Raw genomic sequence first — 16,276 nt, 5'->3', positions numbered from 1 at the left:
ACGCGTCCCGTAGTGACTAGAGCAAATTGTTGAGCTCCGTTTATTCTAGCTTAGTTCCCGAACTCTTTTCGATAGCTCGAGTGAGCTATGAATATGACCCTAGCATCGAATGTTCACACTGGTGTTAATACAAATCGTATAAATATGAAGGCTCCCTGATTCCGTTTATGGATAGTTAACTTTATTCAACTAATCGTGGAACAAAGTCAACGGAAGTGCTGCTAGTTTTCACCATTTGTACCATAAAAGTTCCTGTTAGTTATAATAAAAAGCCAAAATGTCATTGAAAGTTTATATAACTTTGATTTCAGGAAACAACGCGGTATGTAGGTTATTTTCCATTAGTATAAATGTAAGATAATTGAAATACCGATAAGTATTAAGCGACTCTCTCGTTCACTCAACCGTTGCATCAATCATTCGTTTTGATGCAGAAAACCGTTGGGTTTGTTGTTGATGCGTTATTTCGAAATTTTTCCTTTTGATTTTAGTTTTTTTACTTTTTGAAGTTGAGAATGCTTGTGCACATCTTTGGTGTAGCGAGTTCCATGTCCTCAAGGATTGGAAAAGTGCAGAATTGTTTGTGCTCTGGTGATAGAAAGTATGCTTAATCAAATCACGGTAGTGGGCCTATCAGAAATTTATTCTTTTTATTTATGCCATTTTATTTACCACAAACCTGAATTTGGTTTCATAAACCTCATGGGCTGTAATTCTAGGATTATCTTATTCATAACGATAGCCATTCAAATGACCTATAATGCAACAATCTGGAATGTGAAATATACCCGTATAATGTCAAGGCTAATTGCTCACACCCTTGGCTTGGATGTAATGACAACATAGTTGATAAGCAGTGTTTTGTGATAGCGTTCATAAGCAAACAAAAGGTGATTAGAACGAGTTGACCACTCAGTCAGAACAAAACTGAGTACGTTGCTATCTGGAAATACAAAAGCCGCAATAGTGTAGCAGAACACAAAATGTCTGATGCAAAAATGTGTGAAGATACAACTTAAAATTTGTTTATGAACCCCTAGTCATTGACGAGTTGAGCACTGAACAAACAATAACTAAATTGAAGGAGAGTAGGGTGAATAAATTGCTGTCATTTCGCAGCAATGCAATTTTTATAGGCTGTAAGGTGTCATGCTATTACACCATAAACATATTTACTACATTTAATACATTCAGCATCATATATTGATTATGCAAAAATGTGTTATCTACTCAAAAATGGGAACAACCTTCAACATCAGGAATAAAAATATGTCTGTTTTATTCTTGTACCTGACGACCTGTGTGATATGTTTTACTGAAATTATAGGCCAATAGGCTTATTAGGTTAACCTTTGGGGATGCTTAGCTGCACTATAACAATTGATACACTATAGATAACCTGTATGGCTGCACTAGCGGTCTAGCAATCAGCTAGCTGGGCAAATAGTTAGAAAATAGATACCATATTGCTTACATGAGTTTACAGAACATTAATCTTTTTAGACGATACAAAAAAATGGAAATTGGCAATAGAAAAATCACGAGCAACACTTTCATCTATTAATTATATGACTGTCAATTCACTTCACATCTGTAGTAAAGCAAATAATTGCTCATAGATGAGTATTATTTGTTTTACTGCAAAGTGTTTTGGAGATTAGGTAATAAAAACTTTGATCTACTTACCTTTGCAAAAATGTTTTCTGCTAATCAGGAACTTAGATAATTCCTTGAATAATGTTTGTATTCTTTTAGATTAGCAGGCTTCTAATACTTTCAGCTTTTTCGCTTACATGAAATGTTTAGGCTAGTCATAGGTATTTTGCTTAAAAATGAATATCTAGTCGATCATTTGGTAGCGTTGAGTCGCTGCATGTGGATTGCTCCAAGTCACTCCTTAAAGCATTCTTTAACAGAAAGACTTACCAGCTCAGTACATGACAATGTATTAATTTGGTGGTTTGTATACAGAATTCTATTACTTCATCTTTAGTAAAACTTTGTTAGTTGGATTTATCTATGATTTGGTGTAGGTACGGAAAAAGCAGCAGGCAATATTGGACGCATTGGATGTGAGAAACATTGACTACTCAGTGGTAGATGTCAGCGCTCCAGAGAATGAGGAGGAAAGGGCTTACATGAGAGAAAAGGCAAGGCCATCTCAAGGACATAATTGCGCTCTTCCTCCTCAGGTCTTTTACGGAGATGAATATGTCGGGGTACGGATAAATTGTTTTTTAATTCGATTATCTGTATTCAACATGTTTTCTATTGTTGCATTTGCGTTTTACCTGTCCGTGAACCAAGCTATGAGCTGCATGCTCTTTTCAAACTTTCATTCAACATTATCACTCGAAGGTTTGCATTTTTTTAATGGAGTTGTTTTCAACATAGAATGGAGATCAACATGTTGGTGTTACTTGAGAGATCTTTAGCATCTCTTACGTCTCATTGACTGATGCTCTCACAAGTGAGCCCACTTATTGCATTTTGGAAACTTTCTGGAAACGGTCACTATTTCTTTAATGTTTAATAAAAATTATGGTCTGTTAAAAACAGCTTTGAAAGTCTTACTATATTGCCCAGTATGAGTAAAAATGATTACAAAGTATTAATTTTGTATTATAATTGCTTGAAAACAAAATCTCCTTACGCTTGCTCAGACTGTATCATCACTAAAGCATCAGTATGTCTTGCTGACCTTGACCTTGTGACCGAAAATAACCATAGTTTAAAAATAGCTCATACTATGGCAGGTCTCAGCGTTCTACCGGGTTTAATCTAGAGCTTCACGATTTTCAAAAGTCACCAGACCTTTTGATATTACAAATAGATGATTAATGATATACCACGGTATTATTATTGCTAATATTATTATTATTGTTAATATTATTAGGTAAAAGCAGCCGTAAATTTTTGTTAATATTTTTGGTATATTTTAACTTGAAAAGGAACTGTTTTGTGTTCATGACATAGAAATGACATGAACCTGACATGACATGCATAGAAACATTTCATGGGTGCCCATGTGGAAGGCTATGGAATGAGCTTAATATGAGAGTAGAAGGTCCGTGCGTTTTAGTTCCAGTGTCACTCACTCTGAAAATTGTCAGGGTGAGATAAATCGTCATTACACGATTATATCATTTATTGGTGATATGTCTTTAAATGGTGGCGATTTTCAAATCCCCTACCTTAAAAATCCCCACCAAACAATTAAATCGTCGTATCGTGAAGCTCTAGAATAATCTATTCAATAGTGAACTGTTTTATGTTGCCAGATGCATGATATTAAATAAGTTTTCATAGGTATGTACAAGCTATATGTCAGCCGTTTATATCCAATGTTTTGTAGGATTATGAAAAGTTTGCTGAGTCACTAGAGGACAACTCTGTGGAGGCATTTTTCAAACAAGCTCCACAGGTACTTGACTTTGCAGTTCTTCAAATTTGGTAGCTATTTATTTTCATAAATGCTTGTTGGAAGTTTTTCAATGTCTGTTGTAAAGGGCTTCTGATCTGTTCTCGCTGTCACAAGTACCGCAACACTATTGGTATAATGTAGGCGTGTATATAATTAACCAGAATTCACCGGGTAATCTGAACAGGTGATGGCTTTAGCAACTTTAACAAAAAATTGATGACAAAAATTGAAATATTTCATAATTTAATAGTCATACATTAATTCGATCTGCTATCTTGTACTCAGGAGCAGTTTGAAGCATCCATAATAAATAATGGCTCCTTTTGCAGACACGATTTTATTAGATGAAATTTAAAGTAATTGTTCCGCATATTGTACCAAAGTTTTGATATTCCGAAAGCTTTAGAAACCTGGATTAATTTTTCAAGTTTAATGGAGACACGAGTCCAACCTCAGTTTTTGACCGCTATCTGGTCCAGAAGGCGATTTGTTTGAATTCCAAAAATAAAAATTTTTCATTACCAATAGTTAAAATTATTCAATCGGTTTCAAGACTAAAATTAATAGAACTTTAGATTATTTTATGCCAAAAGTTATATTAAGAAAGCAGATAATATATAAAGTACACCGAATTTCTCATTAATATTCTATTGTAAAAAGGCATATCTGTAGGGGGATAATTTTCTCAGAATTTCACGTGAAATTAAAAATACAAAGTGTATAGCAATAGGTGGTGTGTTTTATTGAAATATTACATAAATAAAAAAATGTGTACTAATACACTATGCAAAACACAAAAAATTAGGTCAGTATTTCATAAACCTGAATGAAAGTTCCTGTGTACACCAGTTAAATACCATAATAGTAGCAAAAGAGAGTGTCAGTCGGCACCCGAGTCGTCACATTAGGTTTTCAGCTTATTTCGAGGACGTTTAAGTTCTGAATTTTTGGTCAGCATTTCAATAAAAAAGTCTTAAAACTTTTTGCTTCAACTTTGATTTGTCTGCAATCTAAGTTGGTCTAAAAGTGAAGTTAGACGATGCTGTAAGAGAGCATCATTTGTGAGTGATTTTCATTTCTGTGTTTTTTACTAGCTACTCCATTTTGTTGCTTTGTTAAGTTGCTTGCATTGTAAGCCTCAGGTGGTCAACTCACACTATGCTTGACAACTTACAGCAAGTGAGTGAAACAACCACCACGTTGAGGCTATCACTACTACTAACACTCTTCGCATGTCAAATGATTTCATTTTATTGTGTTTTAGACGTAGTGACTGGTGTTGGCATGGCTCAGTGTGCATCGTATTCATTTCCATTACATCGCGTTCCCTTACATCTCTTCTTTTTTTATCAACTAACCAATTGACTGCTTCATTCAAGGTTGCTGGACGCATGATACTAGCGTGACTTTAGTCCGACCTTGAACAACATTCCACTCTTGGCATAGCTTCAATCAGTTTTTTTGCTGGTATGACAATCTATATTTTACTGCACAATTGTTGTAGACTCGGTGCTTTATTCTATTTTCAAAATACTACAGAGTGGAAGCTTTTTCCTGCTTTTTTTGATGCAATCAAAGTGTAAAGTTCCGGGCCTTAGTAAATGAAGCAGTGTTGCTGGTGATAATTAGTGATATATTTCTGTTTTATTCTATCTTTTCAAGTTATTGTCTCCCAGATGATTATCTAATATACATTTAAAAAGTTTTAGTATTGTTTTTAAGTACTTGAACTATTTTGAATATACCCAGTAGTTTATTTCAACTTTCTATTCCTGCCCAAGATGACTATATATACGCATGTCCTGTTTCATTTGTCTCACGCTAAGCCTGATTATCTAATTAGCAGCACTTAGCCCTAATTCCATGAAGCTTAGCCTGAGAGCGAGAGATGATCATTTAGTTTCCTTGAACTAATATTTAATTTTTTGATTTTGTTCCAAATTATTATATTCTGTATTATGATTTATCCAAATTTTTATTTATTGTACGTTTTGTTCATCTATATCAGGCATGTTACTGAGGTTGAGCCTAGTGTGTCTATGAACAATACATGAGCTACTATCAGGCTATCCGTTGCATACACCAGTTATGTTAATTAGCAGCTAGCTATTCCTATAAAGCTAAAGGTTTAATGAGTCTGGCTAGCTGGCCGGCTTTCCTGTGAGTCACTGGATTTGATACGCGGTGTTAGCGTCGTTGACTTAGAGGAAGAGTTGAGAGAAAGGCATGGATGACATGTGGAAGCGCGGAGCTCTGCTCGCTTTCACTGGCTGGCTCAGCATGATGTTCTGGAGATTTTTAGTAAGGATTTAAGCATGACATCTTCGGTAACTGTGTTTTCTGGTTTGTTATTATTTATGCATGAATCTGTGAGCATATTTGACATTTTAGATTTGTTAGTGAAAGATTCTATCGATGGGATATTCTGAGTGCGTTTTTAGTTTTGCACAATTTGCTTTAGTCACCAGGGTTGGCCGTCAATAGTAGCATCCTAGAATTCAACCCTCTGAAGGAATGCCTGTACTGCTTTTTATTCTTATTAAACTGTTGAAAGTTGCAGTTTACATCTTTTTGGTTCAACTTATCTGATTAACATTGTAGAGGTAGGTTTAAGGTCAACAGTTTTTTCACAGAGGTTAAACTAGTTTATTGCTAGCAAATTACTCTTGTAGCTTTTAGTAGGTTATGGTAGATAGAAGCCTCTGCTATATAGCGTACCAAAAAGCGTAGCCTACTTGTTTTGGTTGAGCGTGTACAGTATTTTTTGTACAATTATATATTTACACTTTCAAACAGATGCTGGGATTTCTCATTTGAATTAGTTACATAATGCTGTTCATAATGAAAGTGCAGTTTAGTTCACATGAAATTTATCTGGAGCAGGTTGCTAAAAACTACATTATAGCCAAAATTCTTCAGAGGGTTAGTAATGCTTTATAGTAGTAGTAGATGGAGACACAAACTGTTGTATATCTATGTCAAGGTCAGGAGCTTTACACATGGTACAATTGGGGTGTTAAGCCTTAAGATTTTAGCCTAAGTTTATATTGAGGCAGCCATGTTATAAACAACTGACTAAATCTATTCATGTCAAGTTCAAACTACGGTGTTTAGTCTGCGGATGATTTTGAGGATGCTTTGGTATGTAGAAACGAAGCTTGAATGACTCTGGAGTTGAAAACGTCAAAGATGAAGTCAGGACTGAAACAAAAGTAAGTGATAAGACAAGAATGCCTTCTTTGATGATTATCTAGGCTTGCCTACTACGGCAAATATAATTATGTTTTTACAGTTGTCTAACTTAGTTAAGTACAAAGATATAAATCTATGTCATACGCGCTACATCATACGCGCTACATCATACGCGCTACATCATACGCGCTACATCATACGCGCTACATCATACGCGCTACATCATACGCGCTACATCATACGCGCTACATCATACGCGCTACATCATACGCGCTACATCATACGCGCTACATCATACGCGCTACATCATGCGCGCTACATCATGCGCGCTACATCATGCGCGCTACATCATGCGCGCTACATCATGCGCGCTACATCATGCGCGCTACATCATGCGCGCTACATCTTGCGCGTAAGATCTTGCGCGCTACATCTTGCGCGCTACATCTTGCGCGTAAGATCTTGCGCGTAAGATCTTGCGCGTAAGATCTTGCGCGTAAGATCTTGCGCGTAAGATCTTGCGCGTAAGATCTTATGCGCTACATCATCTTATGTAGGTTTACATCATCAAAACCTGCAGTTTTGATGACAGGGTTGTCAGCACCATGCAACATGAAGTTAAGCTACGACACTTGCCAAAGATAGTGCTGTTGGCATGTTTGTACGGGTGACGCGCAGTTATCATTATTGCGAGCTCATAATCTACACAAAATTTTACTAAAACATGTTTGGTCACTGGCAGACTTTGATGTTGCTTTCATTTAGGAATTCCGAAACTTGAACTAAAAATCCCTCTTTATCTTAACACTTGGAAGCCTGGACCCAAGTTGATTCGGGGAGTTGTTTTCCATTTGATTCTAAACTAAACTAGGTTGTTTCATTTTGTATTTCTGCATTTTTGAGTTACGGAGGATTAAAAAATTTTAGTCGGTTTTTGGGTAACACTTTTCAGAATAATCTAAAATATCAAGGCACTTCTAAGTGACTGAGAAATTAAAAATGGCTGCTGATAGAACATCAGTTTCTAATAACTCACTGATTGAAATTCTTTGTAGCGAAGGATTAAAATCATACAAAGCTTGAAAGCTTCTCCTCAGCAACAGGAGCTTCACACTAAAACTATTAGTTTTTCTATTGATTACAAATATACAAACTTTATCAGACTTTGTGTACAGCAACCATTATATTTCTTCAGCGACTTTTAAAACATCACTTCTTTGAAAGAGTGAGAAAAACCATGTTCTCTAGTTGATTTTTGTTGTATTTTAGAGTTCTACAAGCTTAGAGCTTTAAAATGCTATTCAGTTTAAAGGAATTGTGCTATTCTAAGCACGTTCACAGTCAGTGGAAAGTTGTTGATACTGGTCAGGTTCTGTGGACCGGCTTGTATATACATGGCTGGGCTTCAAAGTGCTAAATGTGTTAAATGTTGAACTCTATCAGGCTTGGTCTACATCAACCACTATATTTCATCATTGACCTTTACAGCATCACATTTTTGAAAGTTTTGTTCACATTCTTTATTTGTGTTTCTTTCAAGTGATGTTCCCTTCAATAATATCATGATATTTAATTTCTAAGCAATGATTTTGATGATAGAATACTAAATTACAAACACTAAATAGAGAAAAACTAAATTTCTTCACTATTATGTCGATAGAAAATTCAGCTACTATGGCGGAGACTGACAACTAGTTAGACATATGTGTGATCTATTTTAGGAAAGAGAATCTATATTCTATGGATCATTCAAGTCTAATTGAAGATTTTTTTTTCAAACTGCCGAGAAATTATAACTTTTAGCCGAAGGTTTAGCCTATCAGCCATAAAATCTTTCATCTCTCTGTACATGTTCTGCTATACTTCATTCTAAGCTTCAAATAATCGTGGGTAAAAAATCATGCTTTGGTATGATAATCTATAAATTGAGGAAAAATCACTAAATAAAAAGTTCTGTTTGATTGATGATAGGTAATTAATTTTTTAGATATTTTTATAGTAGTTCCTTGCCAACTTTATTTGGCCACCCTGCTCTATAGAATCAAAGTGAAACTAATCAAGGGTCCAGGATAGGGTAGTCTGCTGTTTGATGTTTATATCGATTTTAACGCTTTGTAGTCTAGTCTTGTATATACAAGCAAGTCCCTTGAACTTGGACCGTGTAAACCACTTTCATCAGCTGTGACAGAAAAAAAGTGAAGAAACCAATTAAATACAGTAAATATTTTGTTCACATTTATTGTGAACAAAATACGGCTAATGTGCAATATCAATCTCTGTAGCCTATCAGACTGGCGAATGGAAGGGTCTGTGATCAAATCTTCTTTGGTACGAATTCTTTATTCCAAAATTCTAATAATGGCTATAGCTGGACATACCGTAAACAGATGTCAAACTTTGAAAAATATAGAATATAGATTTATCAGCCAATGTCAAAATGAGAAATGCAAAAATTTCATTTAATATGGTGGCTTCTGCATGAAATATGTTTTGGGTCTATTCTACCATCATTAGGCTTGTCTTGTCCTAGGTAAAAGTCCTAAACAATCAATTTTCAATTGTGTATTTTCAATTTTTGTGTGACTGACTCCAGGCGTCTGAAGAAGACGAGGAAACTCTAAAGGAGAGATCAGATGTGGAAATTGAAGAACAGGAGGAGGTTGGTCAGCATAACTTGCTTTTCTAATGGATGTGTCATTTCGCTGAACAGTAATCAGATAGTTTTTGCATAAGTTTGAAATGTTAGAACCACTTTTTTGTAATGCAATCGAAAGTATTTTTTGTTTTTCTAAAAAACATGAATTTTTAAACTAAGTTGTAATTCATGAAAAATTTTAAGAGCTCCATTTTCATGTTATCCTACCAAAACATTTAAATTGTTTTTTTATTCATTTCAACCTTAACAATAGCAATAATGCGTCCATAATATATTTTCAACTGTCTTGATGTGAATGGCTTCAGGAGTCGGAAGAGAAAGAAAATTCCGAAGAAAGACCAGACATGGAAATTGAAAAACAGGAAAAGGTTAGTAAATAAAACTTGCAGTTTCAAATACATCTTTTCACTGAATGATTGTGGCTCCCACTCATTCAGTGAGGTATTTTTTTTAGACATTGAAAAAAATTTTCAGAAGGATTTTTTGCAAAATTTGTTTTACAAACGTGTTTGTATTGAAAAAACTATTTTGCTTTTTGATGATAAATTTTGAGAGCTCATGATGTCATGCCACGATAAACTAAGATAGTCACAAATCACAAACTAGTTCAAGCTGATTGCTCCACCCATTCCCATCCTCATCATCAGATTGAGGTGGTTTGAAGAGGCTCATCAGTTATTTTCATCACTTGAAGGTCAACTGACAAGATTTTAAATCATATCTATTTAGACCAATAATATCATGATATTTAATTTCTAAGCAATGATTGATGATAGAGGAACAAAGACTATCTTTGCAGGCAAATACACTAACAACGCATGTTTCAAGCTGTAATGTCAAGCGGTAATTTTTTTGGATGGAATAATTGCTAAACATCAACAAGAAGATTAATAAGTGTTGACAAAATAAAATCTTTCGGTATTACTAATGATATACAGCCCCCCAAGGATAGCCGACAGCTGTCATATGGGCGGGGTTAAATGATGGAGCTCTGTTAGGATTATGCTAGCCTGGGTTTCAGAGCTAACACAACTCTTGCGGGGCAGTCGCGTTGCCTTGTTAGGTTTTGAAAAACACGACTCGCTGTTATCGTTTCATTAGCTCATTCAGCCAGTAGACCCCGCGGTTCATAATAGCAAACCTTGAATTTCTACAAGGTAGGGGTGATACCGAATCAAAATAATGCATCCATACAAAATAAGACATTTCAAATTACCTACTTACCTACTAATGGTGACAATATTGGGATACTATATTTATTTGACAACAAAGTGAATTCAACAGATAAGTAAAATAACCACTATAGTTCATAATATTTTTTAATTTACAAGTGGCTTTATTCAGCATATTTGTTTGTTCGGGTTCCGTGTTCGGGTTTATCCCAACAGAGCTCCATCATTAAACCCCGCCCACATGAGAGCCGTCGGCTATCCTTGGGGGCTGTATATCATTGGTATTACAAAGAAGCTGGTTTAATAAAATAATCATAATTTAGTGGTATTTGAAGCAAACACTACTAAATAAGTAACAATCTGTAGCTAGCAATGGTCTAGCTGTTAAAGATTTTATTTCATTTTAGCAGCTTCAGTCTGAAATATGTTTTGGGTCTATTCTACCATCATTAGGCTTGTCTTGTCCTAGTTAAAAGTCCTAAACAATCAATTTTCAAGTGTATTTTCAATTTTTATGTGACTGACTCCAGGCGTCTGAAGAAGACAAGGAAACTCTAAAAGAGAGATCAGATGTGGAAATTGAAGAACAGAAAGAGGTTGGTCAGCAAAATTTGCTTTTCTGATGAATGTGTCATTTCGCTGAACAGTATTCAGATAGTTTTTGTATAATTTCGAAATTTTAGAACCACTTTTTTGTAATGCAATCAAAATTCTTTTTTGTTTTTCTAAAAAAATTATGAATTTTTAAACTAAGTTGCCATTCATGAAAAATTTTAAGAGCTCCATTTTCATGTTATCCTACCAAAATATTTAAATTGTTTTTTCTTCTATTTCATCTCTAACTACCAGCTGAAATGCATCCATAGTATATTTTTAATTGTTTTGATGATGTGAATGGCTTTAGGAGTCGGAAGAAAAAGAAAATTTCAAAGAAAGGCCAGACACGGAAGTTGAAAAACAGGAAAAGGTTAGTAAATTAAACTTGCAGTTTCGATATATGTTATTCTACTGAATGATCGTAACTCGCGACCATTCAGTAAAGTGATTTTTTTAGGCACTTTAAAAATTTCCAGACTAAAATCTTTGCAAAATTTTTCTACAAAAATGATTGTTTTGTAAAACTATTTTGTTTATTGATAAAAAATTCTGAGAGCTCATGATGTCATGTCGCGCTAAACTAGAATAGTCACAAATCACAAACTAGTTCAAACTGGTTGCTCCACCCATTCTCATCCTCATCATCAGATTGAGGGGGTTTGAAGAGGCTCCTCAGTTATTTTCATCACTTGAAGGTCAACTGGTGGCATTTTAAATTACAACTATTTATATCAACGTTATCATGATATTTAATTTTTCAACAATGATTTTAGTGTTAGAAGAACAAAAACTAGCTTTGCAAGGCAAATACATTAACGACGCAATTGATGGAGGAATGGCTAAACATCAAGTTAAATAGGTGTGGACAAAATAGAATCTTTGGATATTAAAATGAAGCTGGTTTAATAAAATAATCAGTGTAGTGGAATTTCAAGCAGCCAAAACGAGCAATAATATGTGGCCAGTAATGGTCTAGCTCAAGGATGGCCAAATAATTTTGACCAATGTTCGTTACAGACAAATTTGACGAATGAAGGATCCAAACAAGCTAAAGATGTGTATCTTTATTTTTTATCATACATAAACATGCAATTAGTTTTGTACATCTTAAACAAGGCGTCAAATACGATTTTACAAAATTTTGCTCGTATACATAATTTGACTGACTAAAAATCAGTGAATAAATAATATTATTTATAACATATAATTAAATAATATAACAATATAAATAATATTGCACTGCTATAAATATGTCTGATATCAGTGAGGAAAATGAGGAGTGGGCTTTGACTTCACAACACTATCAAAAAGCAGGTTTTTGCTACTTACAGCGACTCTTACAGTTTTACTCTAATTTTTACAAAATTCATTGCTGAAAACAAGGAATTTACTAAAATTCAAAGAAAAGTTTACAAAAATCTTTTTTAAAACAAATTTAAAAAAATACTTTAAAAAACTTTTCCGACAGCTAACTTGAAAGATCCACAAAAAAGCTACAAAAATCTGAATCCAGATCTGAATCAGCCATTTGGCCATAGCTGGTCTCGCTGTTGAGGATTAACAACAAGGATATAGCTGCAGTCTCATTAAAGAATTAGTAGGAGTTGCTCAATCCCGTCCTTGCTGTGAATCTATCTGTTAGTTCATGGTGTACGACACTTGGTTTGTTGTACACGTTCAGTTTTATTGATAACACATTTTATCTTTTTGTCCACAAAATAGTTTGCGATCACCTGCTGCCATTTATAAAGGCATTTATGAGTCTTTTAAAATTGTGCCGATTTCAGTTACACTTATTTGACACGCATTTTTATAGAACTACTATAAAGGTTTTTAGTTTTTATTTTTGAAACCAGTCGTACGTTAGGTTTCACATTGGATCTTTGCCTATTATGAATGCAAAAAATGATGTCAAACAATTTTGCGATTTAAACATGCTTAAAAAGTGCACAAATTTTTTCTAGTCCAGTTATTCTAACAAAACTTAAAATACGAATTTGAATTTCATAAAAGCAAAACTAGAATTTTTCGAGTAATTGTTTACTAATGTGGTCTGATTTAAAAGTTTCGTTTCATTGCTTGCCTCTCCAGCCAAAAGTAAAATAAATTAAGACAACCGTTTTATTGCAGTTTAAGGTGGTCGACTATACAATGCCGTAAAAAAGTTAACCACTGCGCGGTTGATATATACTCTTTCAAAAAACTCATTTTAGAAAGATCATAGTATTTATATAACTTATTGATTATTTGTGATATTTGTACCTTGCTCGAGCAGCTTCAATTATGTTTATTTGAGCTTAACAGATCTTGTCTTAAAATGTTTTTGTAACGTAGCCTTTTTTTTCACATTGACTAGGGAGGAGCTTTAATGCCCCTCACTGCTTGAAGGTAATATTTATTCAGTTGTCCAATATTGAGGCTACGCCGTATCAGTAAGCCATCCCAGCAGAGTAGACTTACTATCTATCTGCTGATGATCACTTCAGTGTCTGAATATAGCAAATACAATAAAAAGTTCTATTATATTTTTTGTGAAAAATTTTTCAGTAAGTGTTTATTTTAGATTAAAGATTGATATTTTGCAACCACGATAAAGGTCACTTCAAAAGCATATTGCACTTTTTGGTGTGAAAATTTTTTCATTTATTTCTGCAAATTTTGAAACAGTTTTGAAATTTTTTGAATTTTGAAGTTTTGTAAACAGTTCTCTGATTGGCTATGTTGGACACTCTATTACATATAAACACTTTGATGGCAAATCAATTTTCAACTAAAGTAGTATTTATTTTGTGATTTTGTAACGAACATAATACACAGCCATGTATACGTACAGGTGTCTGCCGAGGAGGGTTCAGGTGCAGACGAGGCTACTGATGATTCAAATCCAACAGAAGACAAGCCTACTGAGGTAAGCGAATTAATATTTCAGTACCGGTGTCAATATATCAAATGCACACATGGGATGAGGGATGAAACTGATGGGTGGCGTGTGAGACAAAAATGAATGAAGACACAAGGCTCAATAAATATGGCCAGATATCAACTTTTGTTGCTTAGTTCTGATTGGTTGATAGTGACTCAACTTTTACTACTTTTGTTTTAATATAACAGGAAGTCTTAAACATTTATGTGGAAGTATTTAGCACCAGAATAGTTGTAATAAGCTTATACCCTGTGCCTCACGATTCTCAAGCATATAAATGAATAGATAACAGCCGAAGTGCAAAACACAAAAATCTTTTTATTGGATTCTGTCCAATTTGTTGCTACATTTTGTGATCTATTATCGGTTATCATTAAAAAGTTATGGATTTATCAAGACAGCTTACAGTCGGTCATTTTTATAAGATTGAGTGTGAGAACCTGTGCAATAGCTTGTGTTTTTCCAGCAGGTTTTATAATTGCACAAGTAAACAAGTCTGAAGTTGCTAGTTTTTGAAAAACGTTTTGGTAATGCTCCACAAGATTCTTTTGATAACCATTTCACTCGCAAATATATAACTATACCAAAGTCGAATAATGAAGTTTCATTGGTTCTTATTTGACATTCAAATTATTCAGACAAAATGAATTAGAACAGTAAAAATTGACAAGTGTCTTAAGTTTTCCTTTTCCTAGTTGGAGAGTTATGTACTAAATTTACTGCACATAAAACAATTAGCAGACATAAATTAATTGGAGTTGTGGCACCTTTGAAGAGACTAATCTATTGATGCATAGACTGAAAACACTTTTGATAATCTTTGTGCGAAGGATTATCAAAATTTTAGGCTGATGACGCTGAGGAAACTCAATTATTCGGCAGCAATGATAATATAAAGGAAGAAAAGGAAAATGAAGAAAAACCCTCTGGGGTGGAGGCTGAAGCTGTTCTTGAATCTTTAGATAAAAAAGGGGATGAAGAGGAGACAAACAAAGAGGTAGTATGAGCCAAATTAAAATCTTATAATAAATATATTAAAATAAATAAATAAATTATGATAAATATTAATTCAAGCTGTAGACCTAACCTACTGTACGTAATTTAATTAACAACAGCAATAAAGAAATATGTTTATTATATCTCTGAAATGCAATATTAAAAGTAAAATGGCAAGCTGCCGTGTAATATACACAGCTTGAAAGTTGTGTTGGAAAGTTGAAAGTTGGTTGTGTTGAATGTAGAATGGTTTGACAGCGATATGTAACAGAAAGCAAGCATTAACGCGTCTGGAAGTTTTCCGCAAACTGGAGTAAAATAAAGAAATATTCTTGTCACAAAGGGGCATTGTAGTTCGGCCCTAGCTGATAGATAGGATGTAAAGCTAAGATGTAGCTTTCCTCACTAAAAGTTTTATTGAGCCCAAGTTCTCTGCCAGCAACGTAAATTAAATAAATTTGATTCTATTGTAATGTTTCTAATTTCTTTATTAGTCAAAAACCCTTTTTAGTAGTTCACCCCAAACTGATGTCAGCATAGTTCATCTTGTTATCAACAACTCATTTGTGTTCTCACTGATTTGAATAACTTCAGGCTTTAGAAGAAAAAACTATAGAAGACAGCCTGGTCGCTGAAGTTGAAGGTCAGAAAGAGGCTAGCCAAGGAGCTGAAGAAAAGGAAATTGAAGAGAACGTGGATAATAAAACGGCTACAGATACAAAGCAGGAAATAACAAGTGACAAAGGTAATGCCAATGATGACAAACACCTCGAAGCTGATCATGCAGATGATGACAAGGAAAGTGATGGGAGACACTCGCCAGAAGCGAAACTGGAATCTCAGAATGTTGAGGAAGAAGATGGTCGCGAAGAACCCATCACTGAAAAAGAAACTGACGTCGCAGAAGAAAAAGGTGACACAGTCGAAGAGAACAAGGAGGGATTGCAGTCTGATCAGGTGACAAATGATGACAAAGCTGTTGCTGATATAGACAAGAAAAGACAATCACTCGAAGATCAATAAAATTCTCATGTTACAGAAACATTTTAGAACCTTCTGGAATAATAAATGGTCATCTTTCAAGAGCAAGAGCAGTTTAAGGACCAGATTATATAATTCATTGGTTCAAGATTGCATTGAAAACATTGGTGTGGGTTTGCATAGTTTACATAAATTCTTGTTCTAGTTGAGAACAAATATAAAATAGAAATATAAATAAATAAAAGCTATTCAAAAAATTGAGAAAGATAATCAATTTCAAAGAAGCAGATTTTAAGAAAAGAGAATATTCTAGCAAAAAAAGTCTACGATTTTGG

General features: G+C 34.3%; 1 protein-coding gene across 2 annotated transcripts; it reads left to right on the top strand.

Moving 5' to 3' along the window:
- Positions 1-205: 205 nt before the first annotated feature.
- Positions 206-16,180, top strand: LOC137403611 (myb-like protein X). 2 transcript variants are annotated; one of them, XM_068089582.1, is made up of 11 exons: positions 206-322; positions 2,034-2,219; positions 3,356-3,424; positions 6,574-6,636; positions 9,210-9,275; positions 9,578-9,640; positions 10,975-11,040; positions 11,349-11,411; positions 13,875-13,949; positions 14,812-14,961; positions 15,555-16,180. In XM_068089582.1, exons 1-11 carry the CDS (start codon positions 278-280, stop codon positions 15,981-15,983), a joined length of 1,275 nt encoding a protein of 424 aa, XP_067945683.1. In that variant the 5' UTR covers positions 206-277; the 3' UTR covers positions 15,984-16,180. The 2 variants fall into 2 exon arrangements, with proteins under 2 accessions (XP_067945683.1, XP_067945684.1); XM_068089583.1 differs by lacking the exons at positions 206-322; positions 2,034-2,219; positions 3,356-3,424 and adding an exon at positions 4,693-5,725 and having other exon boundaries at positions 15,555-16,176.
- The last annotated feature ends 96 nt before the right edge of the window (positions 16,181-16,276 follow it).

This window comes from Watersipora subatra, chromosome 9 (assembly GCF_963576615.1).
Source record: "Watersipora subatra chromosome 9, tzWatSuba1.1, whole genome shotgun sequence".
NCBI lineage: Eukaryota > Metazoa > Bryozoa > Gymnolaemata > Cheilostomatida > Watersiporidae > Watersipora > Watersipora subatra.
The sequence above is the reverse complement of the archived record's forward strand: the minus strand, read 5'-3'. Positions and strand labels throughout refer to the sequence as shown.